The 21,231-nt window shown below is 46.5% G+C and overlaps 1 protein-coding gene across 1 annotated transcript in view; it reads left to right on the forward strand.

The window, feature by feature from the left end:
- Positions 1-21,231, forward strand: part of CLNK (cytokine dependent hematopoietic cell linker) — a 158,471-nt gene that overhangs the window by 89,533 nt on the left and 47,707 nt on the right. Inside the window, exons 5-8 of the mRNA XM_079153986.1 lie at positions 7,818-7,855; positions 14,926-15,067; positions 16,248-16,354; positions 20,982-21,027. Coding sequence (XP_079010112.1) covers positions 7,818-7,855; positions 14,926-15,067; positions 16,248-16,354; positions 20,982-21,027 — 333 coding nt within the window. The remainder of the gene's footprint in view (positions 1-7,817; positions 7,856-14,925; positions 15,068-16,247; positions 16,355-20,981; positions 21,028-21,231) is intronic.

Below are 21,231 nucleotides of genomic sequence, written 5' to 3' on the forward strand. Positions count from 1 at the left end.
ATCCTGCAGCCCCAGCACTGAAGAAGTAGAGAGGACAGTCAGCCTGGGCCTGTCTAGGATGTGGGGAACTTGGGTGCACAGAAACAAATCTAGAAGTCCACAGCTGAATTCCTGGGCCAAGGGTCACCACGTTCTTTTCAGCACAAGCCAGAGTTTCAAATCAGCCCAAGACTGGCAAACCTGAGGGCGAACAATCACCTTCAAATCCAGTGAATGTTAGAGTCACAGCATTAAAATGCCTATTCTCAAGCCCAGGTCTATAGTGAGGCCAGGGGAACCTCATGTCACCATGATGATGCCAATCCAGGTACTTCTAGGGTGTTCTTTTGAGAATCCCTTTCTGAGGCCATGGACGAAAAAAAATGGCAGGGTGAGATCAACTAGATATTGAGACTATCCCCACAAGAAAGCTGCTGTCACTTAGCTAGCCAAGGACAGTCCCATATCCCATCTGGGTTTCTGAAGGCAGCGAGGAGTGGGAGGGAGGCAGCTGGCTCCCCTATCACCATCCCTTTGCTGTCCTTCATTCACTCCACCGGTTTGCAGTAGGTCCATACTGTGTCAGATGCAGTAGCCAGCATTGGACAGATTTTTTTAAATAAAAATTAAAAGATAAGATCTCAAGGACTCAGCTAGGCTGGGGCTGTGGTAAGTGCTTTGCAGATGAGGAAATGAAGCTCAAGTAAAGGGGAATGAACTTCCAAGGGCCCACCCAATGAGAACCACAGGCCTCTTCTGCAAACTCCCAATTGAGGTTTCCCTGTAGCTTTATGTGACATGGAATGATCAATTCATAATCTAGGAAGAGGGAATTGTGGTTCACTAAATAAAATGGAAATACCCAGAAAGTTAAATGACTGACTTTCTCCCTATCTGTTTTTAGATAGAGCAGAACATATCTACATACATGTATACTCTCATATAGTCGTGCACCACATAAAGACCACATATATGATGGTGGCCCCCTAAGACTGCAATGAGCTGAAAAATTCCTATATCCTGGTGGCATCGTAGCCACCATGATGCTGTGCACCAAGTAATACATGTTTCTGCTGATGCTGGTATGAACCAACCTACCACGCCACCAGTCTTGCCAATGTAGCACGTACAATGGGGTACGGCACATGATACTTGATAATGGTGACAACCTGTGTTGCTTACTTATGTATTTACTGTACACGCTTTGTATCAATATTTTGGCGTACTCCTGCTTTAGAAAGGTGCACTGTCAAACAGGATGCCACGCTCGCTAACAGCAGCTCTCACATCTCATGCTCACCAGGGGTGTTGATGGCATCAAGGGCCCCACAGGCACGCGGGTCTGTGTAAGCGCACTCGGTGACGTTCACGTGACGAAGTTGCCTAATGATGCGTTTTTCAGAACACAGCTGCCACCAAGTAATACATAACTGTACTTCTATTTTGCCTCTGTTTCTTTCACTCTCTCTCTCTCTCTCTCTCTTTCCTTTTCTTCTACCCTCCCTTCTTTTCCACCTCCTTCTCCAGCACAAGCCAGGGAGTCAAAGCCACCAGCAATCCTAAGACCCAGGATGAGGGAAGGGAAGGAATTAACATATACTGAGTCCCTGGTACTCGCCAGGCATTTCATGACTTTGCCTAACTTACCCGTAAGATACATTTATTCTCACTGTACAGATAAAGTAAACTGAGCCCCAGAGACATCAGACAGGTTGGAAAGAAATCAGTAAAGTAGAACTCAGACCCCTCAGGATGCACTTGGGCTGTTGTTAGAGAACTCAATCTTTTGCCTCTCATTGAGGGGTCACCACCTGGTGACCCAAGCTCCACAGCCGAGAAGGGTCAAGCCTTGAAGAACCCATGTGAAGGAGAGCCAGGTGGATGTCAGCAGAATCCAATGCTGAAAAAGCCACACTTCACTTAAAATAAGCACAAAGCAGTGAACACGTTCCTATAATAGAACTGAAATCAGTGCTAACAACTTGCACTGAGTGAGAAAAATTTGGTCATGAAATTGAACTTGAAAAGAAACACAGAACACAGCATCTTGTTTGTGGGCACTGAGCCAGGGAGATACCCTCCAGAAATTGTGAGCCAATTTTCCACCTCCGTGCCATTGGCCGAAGCTTTCCAGCAGCTCTTTGGAGTAGACACTATTACATCCATTCTCAGGTAACATTAGGTCACCAAGGCTTGTCAGGGGTGGGGTTTGCCTGGGGCCACGTGGTCAGAAAGGCCAGGGTTGAGAGCCAGAACTTCTCATTCGGCTGCCATGAAATATACCTTGCCTTTCTCTTGCCTTTGATCAGAGATTCGGCTACTCTCCTGGTGAACTCCAAAGCTGGCCCCCATGAGGAGATAAAACATTGAAGACTAAAAGACATAAAAAATGCCATTGGGGCTTAACCTCAGAAATGTTTACTGTACTCTTGTAAGGCAAGTCTAGAAGTTAGCAGTTCAAGGCTGTGGGCACCTCTGCTCCTGGTGGCCTTCCAGAGACTTGGTTCCTCCCATCCTCCTCCTCCCACCCTGTATTGGCCTCAACTCTACAGACTAAAATAGTAAGTTCTATGCTCCATGGAGCCGATTGGAGGAAGAAAAGAGAAAGAATAAACAGAAAGTGCATAGCAACTTACAAAATTTCTTGGAAATTGTGAGTTGATTCTGTATCTATATTCCATTGACCAAAGTTTGGACTCAGGGCCACACGTAGCCATAAGGCAGACATACTGTACAGACGGGGTGGCCAGGTGCCCAGCACCTGAGAAGACAGAAAGCATGGACACAGGGAGACACAGATGTCCCGCATAGACTCCTTACAGATGGATGGATGAGGTTACTGGCCCCTTGATCTTCACCACACATTTGGGAGTAGATCCTGCCGGGTGCCAGGGGAGTTGGAGCCAGCTCTAAGCACCCCATCCCTGTCCCCGCTCTCTACTCCTCTGGGTGCTCTCTCATAACTGAAATGAAAACGGAAGCTGGTTTTCCTTGGAAACCTGTCCAGCTAGGGAATATCTGAGAAATCTGCCGACTTCATTTCCTAAAGAAATAGGTGGTCAGATCCCTTCAGGCTTCCCGCTTTGCCTTCTCCTCTCACACAGGTCAGCCTCTTCTCATCCCGGGGCCTGCTAGGGAATTCTCGGCCTGTAGAATCCTTGAAATGGGAATGGCCTGCTGCTGCTGCTCAAGCGTCCCTCTGAAGCCACCAAGTGAATGTGGACCATGGCACCAGCTTTGCGGGTCCAATCTTGAGCCAGAAAAGTGTCCACAAGTGAAATTAATCTGAGGCTCCATATCTAACATAGGTGGCCAACGTGCCCCCGGAAGAGGGTGGCCACTCTGAGATGCCTGGTTCTCAGACTTCAGGGGGAATGCATGGCATCCGGGGAGTCTGCATACCCCCTGGGCTTTATATCACACAGATTCGTCTTCACTTCCCTCTGAAAAATAGCTTTCAGAGGAATGTTGTTATTTGTAAAAGGATGTTTCCTTGAGGGGAACGCAGCAGTCAGTTGTTCTGCGGAGCTGCTTGGTGCCTATGGGTGATGAATGGCTCTCCGCAGACCCACACGACAGAACCATAACTCTTCCGAGGGTGATGTAAAAAGCTTCTGAGCACTTTCCTTTTGCTTTTTAGAAAGTGGCTCTCATTAAGAAGCCAACTGTATTAGTGAGCCTTCCATCACTGTGATAAAATACCCAAGATAATCACCTTAAAGGGAGGAAAGGTTTATTTGGGTTCACAGTTTCAGAGGTCTCAGTCCATAGTCAGTTGGCTCCTTGCTTCCCAGCCCATGAGGCAGCACATCATGGCAGGAAGCCCATGGTGGAGTAAAGCTGCTCACCTCATGATGACAGGAAAGTGCCAGGGTCCCAATATCCCCTTTAAGGGCACACCCCAAACAACATAACTTCCTCCCACTAGGCCCCACCTCTAAAGATGCCACCACCTCCAGAGTCTGGGACCAAATCTTGAGTAGATAGGCCTTTGAGGGACAGTCAAGAGCCAAACTATAGCACCAACTTGTCCTTCAGTTCCAGGAAGATACGAAGCCCTGAATGAGTTTGGAGTGGGCCATTTTGGTGGGAATCTGAGGTCCAGCAAGAGGAAGGGTCAAGCTCAAGTTCACAAGGGAAGAGACCAAGGTTACATGGCTTGGATCCTGGAATGTCCCTCATATTAAAAGCTTGGCCCCCAATGCAGCAGTGTTCAGAGGTGGGACCCTTGAAAAGTGATTGGTTCATGAGGGCTCTGACCTCGTTGATGACTTAATCTACTGATAGATTTATAATTTGATGGTGTTGTTGGGAGGCGGTTGAAACTATAGGATGTAGGGCCAGTTGAAGGAAGTAGGTCACTGGGTATGTGCCCTGGAAGGGTATATCTTCTCCCTGGCCCCTTTCTCTCTCTCTTTCCTTCTTTCTTCTCTTCTCTTCTTTTCTCTTCATCTTCTTCTTCTCTTCCTCCTCCTCCTTCTCCTCCTCCTCTTCTTCTTCTTCTTCTTCTCCCTCTCTCTCTCTCTCTCTCTCTCTCTCTCTCTCTCTCTCTCTCCCCCTCCCTCCCTCTCTCTCCTTCTGGTTCTCAGCTACTATGAGGCAGATTTGCTCCTCACACCCTTCTGCCATGATGTCCCGCCTCACACCAGGCCCAAAAACAATGAAGCTAACCAAGCATGAACAGAAATCTCTGAAAATGTGAGCCAAAACGCATCCTTATTCCTTTGTTTTCCTTTCAACAACAAAAAGCTAACTAATATCAGTGTCTACTTAAGATTCTTCCCTGGGTTCTGGTTCTGGGACTTCCCTTATACCCTTGCTGGATCTGTTCCACCCACTGAACAAATACCATATGCTGGTCTCTGCAATATGCAAGGTGACAGGAGTAATCGAGAGTCTAAAATCTTGCCACAACCTTGGAGGAAGCAGGAACCACAGTCTAACTATATAATTTGTTGATTGGCTTTGTTCCTACATGCTATAGAGAAACTAAAAAGGAGATGTTAATTAGGCAGGACTAATATCTATAATGAATAATCATAAATTTTTTAGTGGTGAAATAAGATAAAATAAAATAAATATACTTCTTGCTCACATCACAATCCAGGGAGGATGGACTAAAGGAGGTCTTTTTCCAAACAATCATTCACTGTTACCTAATGGCTTCCATTATACCCATGGGCCACTGGCTGAGGCAAAACAAGAGCTTGCAAGGTCCAGAAGCCCAGCCTGCGTGGAGCCAGTCACACCCAGGACCTCCTGGAAGCCACTGCATTGCCATACCCACCCAGCATGGAGGGAACTGGGAAGTACACAGGAGCCCAGTACCCACAGGACAAGGAAATGGCTCTGGTGAGCCCACTGGTGAGTGCACCAGAGTTCCAAGTGGAGAAAGTGTTGAAGAAACAATTTCAGAATGTCCTTAAAGAAGAACGAGACTGGGTTTATTCAAGATGGTGGGGAAAGGCACAGGGTCTATGGCCATGGGGTGTGCAATCAAAGAGAAAGATGGACTCAACTCTGAAGACAAGGAAAAGTGGGAATTTATAGCCAAGGAACAGGCTGGGGTCAGAAGATGGAAAATTACTAAGTGGAAACATTAGGGATGAGGAGAATTCTGGCTGATCTGACCCAACAGGATGCATGCTGAAAGCAGGCCGGGGGAGCAGCTGTCACCAGAGGGGAGTGGCAGAGGATGGGGAACCCAGTCAGATACGGAAGGTGAGCAGATGTGGAGGGTGGCGGATTCTGGCTACACTGACTTAGGAAGATTTTGCTGAAATGGACGATGCTGAGACAAACACGGAAACCCGGGAGCCAGGGCCTGGTTGAGTCTAGAGGAGCTGGTTGAGGTTTGGTTCCGCCAAGAAGCTTTGTTGAAGAGATTGATAGGTGTCAGGAGGAGACCAAGGCTCCTGGACCGTGTGGGGAATCTGGACTGTGTGCTGTGGTGATGGATGACTGGAATGAATGCAAAATTTTGGAACCCTGCTTAAAATCATATATCAAAACTCTGCACTGGTGTGGAATATAGATAGGTATTCTGGGAAAGAGATAAAAGACAAGTCCTTCCCTAAAGAAAGACAGTGTACACATGCACCAAAGAAGTCCTCCAAGGCTGCCTATTTTTATTTAAGTGTCCTGGTGAGTGGGACAGCAAATAAGTGCCGTAACCATTCAGTGAGGTTAAGGTAGCCTGGAGAAGTCCAAGAGAGAAGCCCGGGAGGTAAGGACAAGACATCTCAAAGGACACAGCACTTGGAAAGCAGAGGGGAGGTGGGAGGGCTGAGGACACCAGATGGGTGGGCACACGCTGACAGAGTGATTATCAACAAAACATATTTGGGGAATCCAGGAGAGTCTCAGACTGAAACACTGGCCTTGGGTGAGAGAAGAGACCCCACAGAGTCCCCTGGGGACTCGCAAATGACCACACTCAACAAGGCCAAAGTCCTGACAGGAAGTCAGACTGCACCCTGATTTAAAGACAGAGGAGCTGCTTTCCTGGGTGAAGAGGGCCAGAGCAGATCCCCAGTAATTCTCTGCTCATTTGCTCCTTCCGGGCCAGCTGGCTCTTAATGACTGTCCTGATTAATTTAATTCAATTCATGAGAAAGTACAAATTGCTACTCTGAAGAGCTGGGAAGCTTGTGATTTCTCCGTCAGGGATCTCAGTGGGGACATAATTGTGCTGGGTCAGGAAGTTGTCACTCATGGCCCAGGGTAGTCTTAGCTGCTCTTCCTACCACCCCGATAGGCTAGGCCAGGGGTCAGGGGCAGACAGGATCCTGCCCCTCCTGGCTCTTTCCCCCAAGGAGACTGGCCTGGCTGGTTAGCACTTCCCCTCTGCGTGAGTCCTGGGCAGATACCAAGGAACAGTGTTCCTATTGAGCCATACTCTCATTAGCGACCCTAAAAAGATGTGCACGTGCTGGCACAACTCACAGCTCTGTGTTACACATTTTGGTACGTTAAGGGCATTCAGGGTGAAAGGACAAGAGTTTAAGAAAATCATAAAGTGGAAGCAAGATGTAGAAGGGGCCACACCATGGTCCTCGCCATACCTGATGAAGTCCAGAAGCTTGCCCTGAAGATCTTAGCAGCCAAAGGAAGGAGGGGAAAGTAATTTCTCACAGAAATAATGTTTTCCATTAAACCAAAGCAAGCCAGTTGCTGAAAAGCTCATAGTTTTGGTCCCGAGGCTGGGAAGAAACATCTCATGTGTGTGCTAATGAAGAGAATGTGATTAAGAACATCTCTTCTTTTATGCTCCTCACAGTCTATTAAAGGACGAAACTACAGTGCAATCGGGGAAAATGAGGTCTACGAGGAACCAAGACTCTGCATTCACATGAGCAGCTCCTTTACATAATCTGAAGGTCCAATTTAAAACAGAATATTGAGTGGGCTGCAGGACCTCAGGCGCTCTTCATGAAAGGAGCCCAAACGAGGGGGTTGAGACTTGACAAACCTCAACTGCACAGTATTTATTCAACAAAACCTATGCATCCTGTTGGGTCAGATTAGCCAGAACTCTCCTCATCCCTGATGTTTCCTCTTAGGACCGCAGGACCTGTCAAGTCCTTCTCTTGGGACTTGTCCCTGGAGCCAGGGAGAGATGAATGGCTAAGTAGGAGCCCTGCTCCGGAAACACTCTCAGTCATTGGAGGAGACAGAGGGACAGGGAAGATTTTTGTAAATACAACATGGGCATGACAGTCAAGCCAGGTTAATGAAAGGAACCGGAGCTTTCTGGGGGAGCAGGGGCCCGTCTTTTCTGTGTTCTGAGCTAACACATGGACCACAGTAACAGGACATCTGCTCTGTTTTGTTGGCAGCCCAGGACCAGACTATCCACGAGCCTCTTCCCCGTTGGGTAAGTCCGCTCTTTGCTGTAACTACGGGGTCAGTCTTTGATGCTTACAAGGTCAGGGGTGGTTTTTTTAAGTCATCTGATGAATTCATTAAACAAGAGAAAGAAAACGTTTCTAAATGGCATTCTCCCCTGCTTTTCAATTCTTGGGAATAAAACTATGTTCTAATTCCCCAATTATAAAATAAAGATTAAAAATTAATTCACAGCATTGTGAAAGTTGGAAAAGGTAAGAAAAAAAATACACTGTACTGGCAAGTATGTTGTGAATAAGGCACTTTGTTCATTGTCAAATTTTAAATGCAACAAACTTTCTAGAAGCAATTCCATAATATTAACTAAATGATATAAGAAACACAATATTTGACCCAATAATTCCATGGTTAAGAATTTAAACTAAGGAACTACCCTAAATTTCAGATTAATATTTAAGCACATTCACTGATATTTTGTAATAACATATTTTAAATGGCAGCACATTGGAACCAAGCTAAATATTCAGTAATACAGAAATAGTTGAATGTGTTATATCCATCTTATGAAGCCATTTGAAATATTTACAAACAATTTTAACAACCAAAAAAAAAGATTAAAATTTAGAACACTCAAATATCTACTACTACAAGTAATTGTATTGTTAAATTATATATGCATTTAATTTAAGTAGCTCATATATTCACAGATGGTAGATATAGATGAAATCTACATATAAAATCATTGACTTGTTTCTTCAAAGTACCTCTTTAAAATTATTATTCAGGCTATGGATTTCTACCCAGGACAAACAGACACACTCTCTCTCTCTCTCTCTCTCTCTCTCTCTCTCTCTCTCTCTCTCTCTCTCTCTCTCTCTCTCTCTCACACACACACACACACACACACAATATTCTTTTAAGTAAGGAGGCTTGTGGGTAGTGAATATTAGACCTGCAATTAAGAACCCTTGAGACTGACAGATAATAGATAAAATTTGATAGATATGACTCATTCCAAACAAATCTTCTCCTCCCTCCATCTCTCTCTTTCTATATTAAAAAAAAAAAAAAAAAAAAAAAAAAAAAAAAAAACAGACCAAAATATTTATACCCAATACCAGGGAAGAAAATCTGGAATGTCTGGTATATACTCTCTCAGCTGTGGTTCTTTCTGGCTTCCGCCCCCAACTACCCCCATGAAGTCTAGCCAAAGGGTTGGGTGAAAAGCAGGTTCTCTAACAGGTCCCAGGCTTCCCCAAAGATACCTATGGCCCTAACAGGACACCTGGGATCCTCCCAATAGACGTCCATCTGTCAGCTCCCAAGCAGGTCCCCTACTGTGCTCCAGCCCAGAACTTAGTTCTGTATGCAGTTCCAGAACCCAACTCCATGCCCCTCTGCCATGTCTGTGGGACTTCACTTTCCAGCAGCTTCGCTTGGCCCTGGGCCCTGGGCTCTGCCAAGTCCCGACATCAGTGAGAGGGAAGCAGCCTAACACATGCTGAGCTCCTGTTACAGGGCAGATGCCAAGTGGAACCTTCATATGCATCTCCTCAATTAACCTTCAACAACCAAGGACCAAATAGAATAAGCTTAACCATCTCCAATTTACCGACTGGGCATCTGAGTCGGGGAGGTCAAGTTGACACCATAGCCAGAAAGCGAACCCCAGTTTAGATCTAGGACAGAGTGACCACACAGCCATGCTGTCACCAAGCCTTCTTACCTGGTTTCACATCCAGGAACTTCCCAGTCCTAGCCCCCCATACCTCCCATGAGCAGGCAAGGAGACAGACTTCAGAGTGGCAATGCGCAGTCTCCGAGGGCACCGCCCCAACGCCGCCATGAAAATGGTCCTACTCCACCATCTTTGTGACCGTGTCCGGTGACTTGCCCTTCTCTCCTTCAGGTGGCCAGGCTCTTCCTTTCTACCCTGCTCCTGCCTGTGGGTCACTGCATGGCTCCCTGCAGCTGGGCAATTTGCTCTGTTAAACTTGATGACTTGATGACTTGTTCCCCACTTCAGGGAAGATCTGAGGCCAGCCTTCCACCGGGAGCAGGCGGTGGGAGACAAGGGCTGGAAACTGGGAGTCAACACAGTTGTCCACAACACCCTCGCCCTCCTCTTAGGTGTCCCATGTGCAGCACAGGCTCAAGCTGCCTTGGGCATCCTGACGTCCAAAGACACCGCTTAGATTGCCCTGCTTACACCCACAAAGAAGGCCCGAGAAGCACTAACACACACGGGTACTTGGCAAGGGTTAGAGGCTCCAAGAGGAGAGGGAGGGGGCTGGAGGCAGGCTTGCCCCTCCCTGCTCACAGCGCAGAGGCCTGGGACCCTACCAGGCCTTTGCCACCAGCCATTCTGCCCACAACTTTGCCTAGTCTTGTTTAAGACACTCCTCATCGCCAGAGTCATTCTACAACAATGTATGACTGGAGTTTGCGTGCCTGGGTGTGGGGTGTGTGTGCATGTGGCCTTCTGATTCAAAAATAGTTTGAAGTGGATCCCGGCAAAGAGACCTTTATAACTAGACAAATTATGGCATAAATAAAATTTTGAAATCACACACATAGGAATAATTAGACCCTACGCCTTGTTAGAATCTATTACTTTATGCACTTACTTAACAAGCTTCTGTTAAGAATCTACTGTGGGCAAAAAAAGGAAAAACCCAAATACGGTTAAGGCCATAAGCAACAACTTTGACTTTACATTTTCAGCCCCTGAGAGTCCAGAGAGATCAGCGGCCCACATACAGGTGCGAGGCTGAGGCTGAGAAGAAATGACACTCCCACAGAACTGCGGGTCTCAGCCACCCATACCCTGTTCCCATTGCACTAACTGGGCAGCAGCCCACCCAAGGAACGTCCTAGCTCCTCCACCTCCATTTTTGGGGTGGAGAACACTTTTAAATTCCTGGTGCTGGGTTCCAATGTGGATATGGTGGAAAAGTCTGTTTCTGCCCACACATGGCACCTGTGACCGGTACAGATTTAGCAGGTGACTAATGCCAGGTTCCATAGTTTTGTTGTTGTTCTAATTAGTTATACATGACAGTAGAATGCATTTTGACACATCATACATAAATGGAGTATGACTTCTCAATTTTCCGGTTGTACATAATGTAAGATCACACAGGTCATGTTGTCATATAAGCACTTAGGGTATTCACATCAAAATCATTCCACTGTCCTTCCTACCCTCATACCCACTCTCCTCCCTTTGCTCTCCTCTGCCTAATCCAAAGTACCTCTATTCTTTTTTTTTTTTTTTTTTAATTTTGAAATTTTTAATGCACAAAAGAACAAACAGAACAGGCATCAACTTATTAACGATGAAGTACTACATAAAGGAGACCCCTCCCCACTTAGTAAATAGGAATATAGTGTAAATAGACATGAAAGGAGGTGAGCACTTTAGGAGTAATGCAAATCCTAAAGTTGTATACAACATTCATATATGGCTTCTTTTCTCATAGCAATATTTTCATGATGTATATGACATTTATATGTATCAATAAGATGCTTTTGACTCAAACATTAACAAAAATGAAGAGGTAGTTTGGCCAATGCAAGGTGAGAAGAAGGTTTTACCTTACTTTGGTTGTTTCCTCAACAATCTACATTTGTGTTCCAATTTTCTCCTGGATCAGTCAGGAAGATAATGTTTTTAGAAGAAGCCAATTTTTAACCAAGAACCTGTTCCCTCAAGAGGACAATGATGCTTTTGAAACAACTGCTGTGTGAGTCAAACTGGGAAGTTTCTATCATGTTCCTCTGTTTTGGATATGAAATGGATTCCGACTTAATGGAAATCTGTTTCTATCTGACCAGCAGTTGCAGGAATTCAACCACTTTTCTCCTCAATTCTGTGTCTGGTTTCATGATATGAACTTGTAGAGTGACCCAAGAATATTGGTAGGTGCCATTAAAAGTCAGGGATTGGTTTAATGTTTTTAAAAGTCAGAAATAAATTGCAGAGTGAGTACTACAATTACATCTAGTTCCTCGCATTTTAGGTCATGTTTCATAAGGCCATCACATCTTAGACTCAGTTCTGGCTTCCGATGGCCAGATGTCACATGCTGCTTTTTCTGTGGGACACATGGACTGGGGAAGGTCTGCCGATATTGAAACTTTGACACCGGTCATTTGACTATGTACAACTTAGCTTATCCTATCTTTACAAAGGGAAATAAGCCCAAACACACAAAAACAAGTTAAGAGGAACAAAACATTTGTCAATTTGCAAAACTAAGTCATTTACCAGACAATGGTTAGGAACCACTAGAAACAAAGTGACATCATATTAATCAGGTGTGGCTTATTACACACAAGAAAGCATAAATATACAGTAAGTAGGACTTTGTACATAGCCCCAGCAGAATATGTACATGTTAGCACTGCACTGAACAGGAATTTCCATTGCATATCCCCAGTTAAAAAGCAGCCTCATCACAGGACAGTTTGCAGGTCACAGATGCTTGAGAACACCATGTGGTAACACTAAGCAGATATCCAAAGTACCTCTATTCTTCACTAACCCCCCTTATTGTGAATTACCATCCACATATCAGAGAAAACATTCAGTTTTTGGTTTTAGGGGATTAGTTTATTTTGCTTAGCATGATATTTTCTAGTTTCATTCATTTACCTGCAAATGTCAAAATTTTATTCCTCTTTAAGCCTGAGTAATATTCCATCATGTATATATACCACATTTTCTTTATCCATTCATCTGCTGAAGGGCACCTAAGTCAATTCCATAGTTTAGCTATTGTGAATTGAGCTGCTATAAACATTGATGTGGCTGCATCACTGTAGTATGCTAATTTTAAGTTCTCTGGGTATAAACAGATGAGTTTGGATAGCTGGGTCAAATGGTGGTTCCATTCCAAGTTTTCTGAGGAATCTTCATACTGCTTTCCATAGTGGTTGCACCAATCTGCAATCCCACCAGCAATGTATGAGTTTACATTTTTCCCCACATCCTCGCCAACATTTATTGTTACTTGTATTCTTGATAATTGCCATCCTGACTGGAATGAGATAGAATCTTAGATTAGTTTTGATTTTCATTTCTCTAATTGCTAGAGACATTGCACATTTTTCCAAACATTTGTTGATCACTTGTATTTCTTCTGTGAAGTGTCTCTTCGGTTCCTTAGCCCATTATTGATTGGGTTATCTGGGTTGTTTGGTGTTAAAAAGTTTTTGAGCTCTTTATGTATCCTGGAGATCAATGCTCTATTTGAGGTGTGTGTGGTATAAAGATTTTGTCCCATTCTGTAGACTCTCTTTTCATGTTCTTGATGGTTTCCTTTGCTAAGAAGAAGCCTTTTAGTTTGAATCATTCCATCAATTACTTCTTGATTTTACTTCTTGCACTTTAGGAGTCTTGTTAAGGAAGTCAGTTCCTAAGCAGACATGGTGAAGATTTAGGCCTACTTTTTCTTCTATTAGGCACAGGGTCTCTGTTCTAGTGCCTAAGTCTTTGATCCTCTTTGAGTTGAGTTTCGTTCAGGGTGAGAGCGAGAGATTTAATTTCATTTTGCTACATATAGATTTCCAGTTTTCCCAGGACCACTTGTTGAAGAGGCTGTCTTTTCTCCAGTGAATTTTTGGTGCCTTTGTCTAGTATGAGATAGCGTATTTATGTGTGTTTGTCTCTGTCTTCTATTCTGTACCATTGGTCATGTCTGCTTTGGTGCCAATACCATGCCATTTTTGTTACTACGGCTCTATAGTATAGTATACTATTATGACACCTCCTGCTTCACTCTTCTTGCTAAGGATCGCTTTAGCTATTCTGGGTCTCCATATTTTTAAAAGAAGGATAAAGTTTCTTTATCTTGAGGCCCAAATTGGGGAGTGTGCGTGGAAGTAGATATTTCTGTCTCCCTGTGTTTGGGGCATCATGTGACACCATTTAGATTTTTCCAAACTTCAGCACCGATGGGCTCAATCCCATCTTTGGCACTTCAATTTCTCTTAGGCATAAATGAAGACTAAAAATCAGTTCTAGGAAAAAGCTGATTATTCTGAGATCCGGGAAGATGAATGATCACTGGGTCACTTTGTGGTGAAGGAAACAGAGAATTTAGTCATGTCCCTGCTCACACAGGGCACCATGCTGGCTCCAGAGTCCAGTGCACAGATGCTATGATGACAGTTATATGTGACGACATCGACTGTGTACTGGCATCCATTCTTGCCAATCCCAGGGGTCAGCCCCAGGGCCCATGAAATGTGCCTATGTTAGTGTGCTTGGACCACCATAATGAAATCCCATAGACCAGTGGCTTGAACAAATGATTTTTACACAGTCCTGGAAATCAGAAGTCCAAAATCAAAGTGCAAAAGGGCTGGTGGGCTCTCCCATTGGGTTGCAGATGGCTGCCCTCTTGCTGTGGGCTCCATGCCCTTCCCTTGATGCTTGAGAAAGCCACTGGGAGTTTGGGAAGGACTGTGCTGCATCTGTATGGCAGTTGGCAGTTTCCAACTTTATTTCTTAGAATCATCTGTCTTCCACTTATTAAGGTTCATAACATTACTTCCAACAATGCTCTTGCAAATGTTAGTGTATAAGTTTTATACTTCTTTTGCTAAATTTATTTTGAAGCATTTTATTCTTTGTGATGGCAGTTAATGTCATTTTATCAATCTTTATTTTGAAATAATTGCTAGTTTATAGTGAATTCTTCAGGATTCTTTTAATCTATAGAAGATCATCACATCAGTGAATAGGAGCCCTCTCCGCTTTTCTGCTCATGTAATGACACTAGGCTCACCCAGGTAACCCAGGGTCACCTCCCCATTTTAAAGTCAGCTGACTAACAACCTTAATTACATCTGCACTGTCCCTTCACAACAGTGCCTAGGTAGGTATTTGAAAGTCAGAGATAAGAATATTTGAGGGAGCTCTTTAGAATTCTGCCTTTCACAAGAATTAAATTTCTACTTACGACCCCAGGCCCTTAAATCACTGAAACTGCAGCTCAGGAGTCCTGTCCCTGCCCAGCCAGCACTGCAGCCTCTGATCTCTGCCAGTATGGTCCCTTCCTTTGACTCCCTGGAATGTCGCTGCCCACTTAGGAAAGGAGCTTCACTGCGGCCCCGGAGGTAACAGGATACCACAGCGAGGACGAGTATGAAGACCCTGAGCTTCAGATGGTGGACTCATGGCCATCCATGAAGATTCTGCCAGCCCGGCCTATCAAGGAGTCTGAGTATGCAGGTAACGTGGCGGCTCCTGGGGTCTTTAGGGGCACATCTGTGCTGCTGCATCACGGTGATTAAGGGTGCAGATTCTGACGTCGACAACCCTCGGTTAAGATCCTGCCTCCCTGGCTTCCTGGCTGTGTGGCCTGGAGCACATTTCTGGAGCTCACTTTCTCTGTCAAAAATGGGTTTTGTCATAGCAGAACTTGCCCCAAGGTCCTTTAGAAGAGGGCATGAAGGCGACATTGAGCTTTCACTAGAGGGCCTGGCTCAGAGGCAGAGGCAGTATCTGTTAGCCGTCACTGTCATGATGAGGCCCTTCCTGAGTCCTTCCTGATGAGGCCCTTCCTGAGTCCTAGGAGTGTGGCAGCGGGTGGGCAGGCAGAGCCGTGGGCCACGTGGCAAAGGTTAAGATGGAGTCTGCATGGCGAAGGAGAGGAGGGAAAGCTTGGTTGGGCAGTTTCTGGGTGGCCAGCCTCTGAGTACTTCCAGGGCGTGGCAGCAGTTCACAGCTGCTAGGAGGAAGACCTGGCTTCACCTTGCCAGGCTTTTCCTACCTGGGGCACACAGGGCAGTGTCCATAGGTTCTCCAGACCTTAGCCAACGCACACCATGTGAAAGGAAAGAGGGAGCCTGCGGGGTTCCTGAGGGCCTGCCCACTGAAATGAGTCCATGGACGTTTTTAACAAAGAATCATCTTGCAAAAAATGATGACAATAACTCTTGCTCATTTACTCCGAAAGCGTTTACTGAATAATTGCATTGTTCCAGTTTCCATTTTAGAATGGACCCAGGACACAGGGGCAAAGAAAGTGTGCCCCATCCCCTCCGGAAGGTCTCCATCTAGTGGCAGAAACAATCAACAGAGAAATGGCACACCCTGTCAAATGAGGGCCAGGGCCAGGGCAGAGGAGGGCGGGTGGGACGCAGGGAGCTTTCTAAAGGGCGGCAGAGCGCGGATCTTGAAGGATCAGCAGCACGTCTCAGTGGGTGAGAAAATGAAGCCCAGCCCAGCGCAGCTTCAGGGTGTATTTGTGAGAACCCCAAGGAGCAATTTCTCTGGCACCTTTCTCCTCAGTGGACAAGTGAAGGGGTCGGTTTGCTTCATACCTATGTTGTGACGATTCGGATGTTGTAGAGGTGAGAAGAGTTTGTAAGTCGGAGGGTCTGACTTTGCTGTTTTTCTCTTTGCACAGATACGCGCTGCTTCAAGTGTGTGACGGACACTCCCACTCTGCTGCACGCCAAGACCTCCCTGCCCCCTCAGGGGCAATTCTGGAACGTGCGGACGAGGCTGGAAGAAGTGAGTAAGAGCTGGACCCTGGGAACCCAACCAGAGCAGGGCACTTCCAAACCAGTGGGGAGCCCAGTTGGGGAGTGGCCCCAGCCAGCTCTCCAAGGCAGCTCCCTTGGTAATAAGCGGGACAGGCTCAGGGGGACTTGGGGCTGACTCACGACTGGTAGGGTCTTATTCCTGTGGAAGAGTCTGGAAGGAAGGAGAAGTAGCATTTGTTGAAGGGTTATCCTGAGCCAGGCATCGAGTCACGACTTTCACATGCATCTCATCTGATCCTCACTGCTTTCTTTGGAGCCAAGACTTAGAATCAGATCTTTCCCATCATAACATCATCTTGCCCAGAGTCTCCACCCAGTATTCTGCACTGCTAACTGGGTGGTAATAAGTGAATCCAACCACCTCTCCAAGCCTCTCTGATCTCATCTGTAAAACAGGAATGAAAACCCCTTCCAAGCTTGCTTCAAAGGGCTATTTGGAAAGCTACAACACATAATGTTATAAAAATATTTCGTATATGAAAATGTTCTAAATATATGTGGATTTTTATTTTCAATAAGGTGCTGAATAACATTTAATTTTCTTAATGAAAAAAATGCATAAAATAGATTAATCATCCCTGGGACTGCAGGGTTATTGACCATAATATTTTTATGCATTTCATGTCAGTATTTTCTATGCAGATATATTTCATGCAAAAGAATCCTTGTTGTATAGGATACATGCCTGGCATTCTCTTCTTTTCACATTGAGTTCTGGTTATAAAATAATTTTCCACTTGATACACAAGGACTCAGAATTTTTATAGACCTAGGTACCCATTATACAATTTTTAATTATTTTCCTTAACCATTGAGTGAAAACATTTTAACAGTTTCTGTTACTTATTTTGAGATTTCCTTCCTGAAAAAAATGTTTCAATTTACCTCCCCAGAAGTCCTGTCCAGGAGTGTTCATTTCTAGACTTCACACCATGGGATACTACTTTTTTACTCATCATTTTTTTTAAAGGAAGGATCTCACTGGTACCTTTTTCTTGACGGTGCAGCATAGGTTGCACTTGGGGACGTCTGTTATTATGGACGATGTCTCCATCTGCCTGTTTGCACCTGAGACTGGATATTGATAATGAACAGAAAGTATTTCTCAGCCTGGGGAGCTGGGAAGTTGAGGTCAAAGTGCCAGTATCTGGCAGGGGCTTGCTTTCTGCATCCTGCCACGGTGGAAGTGCAGAGATGGGGAGGAGCAAGTGGAGAAAGTGAGAGAAGCGGGTCTGTAACTACCCCACTCCATGATGACAAACCCACTCCCAAGTTAGGGCCTGAATCCGCCCAGGAGGGCGGAGCCCACACCGCTCAATCACCTCCCAACGCTCCTCCTCTTAATACTGCTACCGAGGCAATTCAACTCGGCCATGCGCTTCAGGGGACAAACATTCACAAAAAATCACAGCAGACAGGAAAAGGAAGGTGCAACCGTGCCAAACAATGCCACCTCCACAGAACCTATGCAATGAGAGAGCGAGCGTCGTGAGGGGCCAGCCCGCCCCCATGCACAGCACCTGCACGGACACGCCTTGACGGACACGCCTACTCCAGAGCATCTCCGGCCTGCCAGGGGCACGTGTGATCACAGACCAGAGACTATCCAGTGAATACCGGCTTCCCTGCACTCAGGAAACTTACATGCCAGTGAGGAGGGGCCGGAAGAAATAAGTAAAGGATGGACAGGCTTTGTGGCAAGTGCCACATGCTTTGAAAAAATAATTGAGGCAGGATGAAGGACATGAAGGAAAGCCTTCCTCGACAGAGATCAGACTGAATGAATGAATGACATGAAATCCTTAAAAGAACCTTGCAACATGAACATTACCATCCCCATTGGAGCAGCAGCAATTTTCCAAGCTGTGTGCCTTCAAGCCAGTGCCACCTTCTCTGAGCTTTCGCTGTTAGGGCCTGTTTTGGCTCCGGCACCTGGCAGGTTGCCATTATGTGAGTGGTTCTCAATAAATGAATGAAGATGAGCCGTCGTCGTTTGAACTGGGTCCTGAGAATGGAGAGCTGTTCCACAGGAAGGAGTCCAGCCTTGGCCCAGCTCGCTGTCTGTTCACAGGAATGCTTTCTCAGTCTGGCCTCCAAAGTTCTCCCACTTCTCTACACTGTTGTCAAGCAGCAGCCAGATCTGCAACGGGGGCAGGGCCAGCGGGGGCGGCAGGACACTCTCATAAAGCACAGCCCATGTCTGGAGGAGAAAGAACTCCAGAGTCCTGGCCCACTGTGCAGGAGTGGACACGCTCAGCTCCCTTACCTAAGTCACTGATGACCCCGTGGACACAGAGATGGGCCTGTGTGGGTGGAATCTTTGTTATTGTTGCTAAGGAGAAGCAATCCTCATCTGAGTTTCTAAAACAACTCTCAGAATTGAAGCCTCTGTTCCTAGTACCTTGTATTCCTTCATATTGCCTTTGTAGCTTCCAATTTCAACAAACTTCTTCCTTTGGCTAAGTCACTTTGCAAGTGGAAGCACAATCTCACTCCATGAAGTCAAGTGAGATCATGGGAGAAAAAGAAAAGGGCTGGAGAGGAAGCAGCAAAAATCTGGACAAGAGCGACATTGTCTTCTAAATTCAACAAGGTCTTGGCCTCGATTCAGATAGAGTTTTACTTTTATAATTAATGCTTGACTCATCACAGTTTTAATGATAAGGAGATTATCTTTTTCATTACCAACTCATTTCCAGGGGTTGAGTCTCATTTTGTAGTTTTTTGGTGAGATGGAACTATCTAAGAAATGGATCATCAGTAACCCTTACAGAGGTCAGTTCTTATCTCAACTCCTGGGGTGGTGGCAACAGTCCTGCCCCAGTCTGCTGCTGCTTTGGGGGCACTTACTGTGTACCAGGCACTATGCTTGGTGGTTGGAGGATAAAGATGAGTCAGTGCACTCAGTGGACCAAGAAAGGTAGTCAGCCTAGTGGACAGCCTAGATGTCCTAGGAAGGTCTAGAATGGAGGTGAGCCCTGGAGGCAGAGCACAGCTGCCTGGCCCAACTGCTGACCAGGGGCCTCAGGAGCCTTCTGGAGGACATGGGCAGGGCAGTCCCACACACCTGTAAGGCAAGGTGATCCGTGCTTCTCACCGGAGACCCTGCCTCCCAGCACTTTTGGCAAGGAATGGAGACTTCTGTGTTGTTCCCTCAGGAGTTGTGCTGACATCTAGGGAGTGAAGACCAGGGGCTGCCAAACCTTGCCCAGGGCACAAGACAGCCTTACACACACACACACACACACACACACACACACACACACACACACACAGCGCGAAGATCTACCTAGCGCCAAATCTCAACGGAGCTAAGGCTGAAGACCCTGCTGGGACTCACCGTGGGTGCAGCTTTAGAATCCAAGCTCTCAGCCCACTGTTGCCTCAAGACCCAGCACTGTTGTGGGTACCCAGCAGGCACAGGAAATGCACAGCCCACAGAAAATGGCAGAAACCCAACAGGAAGTACTCTTGGGCCTGGGATCCTGTGTGATACCATCAGAGGGACCTATGCTGGGGGAGACACCAGAAATTCATGCAAAAGATCCGCCAAAGACACAGAGCAGAATCTGTCTGCTGAGGCGAAAGAGCAGGGGCCCCAAGGAAACCCTGTCCCAAGCCCCTGCTTCCTGAGCCCCGTCTGCAATGAGGTCGTCAGAGAACCTGTCCTGCATCCACAGCCAGGCTGGGGGGGGGGGGGGGGGGTTGCTGAGGACACTGGGACCAGACCAACCCTGTCTGTGGGGCAGGCATGCAGGGGTGAGGTGCACCAAGAACACTCCCAACCCTCCAGCACCCGGTCCTCTCAGGTGACTCCGGAGGAGCCAAGGCTGCTGGCGCGGCCTAGGAGCCCAAATGGCAAGAACATCCAACCAGCACTCAGCTGGGCAGGCTGACCAGCAGCACAGCATCCAACCTGTCCACTTCCACTTGGTGCCCTAAAAAGAAGCACCAGGCCCGGTGCTAGTCTGGGCCTCAGACAGTCAGAGCTGGTTCCTAAGGACAATGTCCTCACCTGCCCTCCCTGCGGCCAGTGGTTCCTGCGCGGCCATCAGAAGCTCACTAAGATTGGTGGTGGTGTCCACGAGGACACGGGAGGAGTTCAGTGTGACTCAGACACCTCACCTTCCTGGCACTCTGTGTCAGGTCCCCTCCCACCCCTGTCCTCACAAGGAAGCTGTCATCTTGTTACTCCATTTCACAGATGAGGAAACTGAGGTCCGGCAGGGCGAGTGACCTGTGTTGTCACAGCCGGCATGTGGTAGACGCAGCATGCGGTTCACAGCTTAGGGGACCATGCTTTGGTCCGCCTGCCCGATGGCTTCCCTGTTACAAATCACGTGTGCAGATCTTCATAATAACCCAATGGTGCAAATTGGCCACTGAGTCTTTTCTCTGAAGACCCTTCCCTAGGGTCTCCCAGCCCCAAGATCCAGGATGTGCATTCCAAACCCTGACAAATACCACCTGGGCCACCGTGCCTTCCCAGTGGCAGGTGCATCCAGGACTTGTGCATTGGTCCCTGGGAGTCTACCCACACAGAGCAGGGATGCTGGATGACATCAGAGGTAATAGTGCCGTTCTGTCTTCTACAGGTAGACAAAGCTGTTTCCAAGGACATGAGAAGCCACCACGCCAAAGGTAAAGTCATGTCACAGAAGTTCCAAGTGTGAGAACATCTACTTTATTTCTAAGGTCTTGTGTTTTTGTTGGTGACAATGGGGACCTTTCACAAGGTGATCTACTGAACTACCCTTCAGGAAGTAACTCATTCAGAGTCAGGTATGCTGTGCCTTTTCATTGTGTTACCTAGGGACAGAGAAATCCACCGTGAAAATTCACATT

Source organism: Sciurus vulgaris, assembly GCF_902686455.1.
Source record: "Sciurus vulgaris genome assembly, chromosome: 9".
NCBI lineage: Eukaryota > Metazoa > Chordata > Mammalia > Rodentia > Sciuridae > Sciurus > Sciurus vulgaris.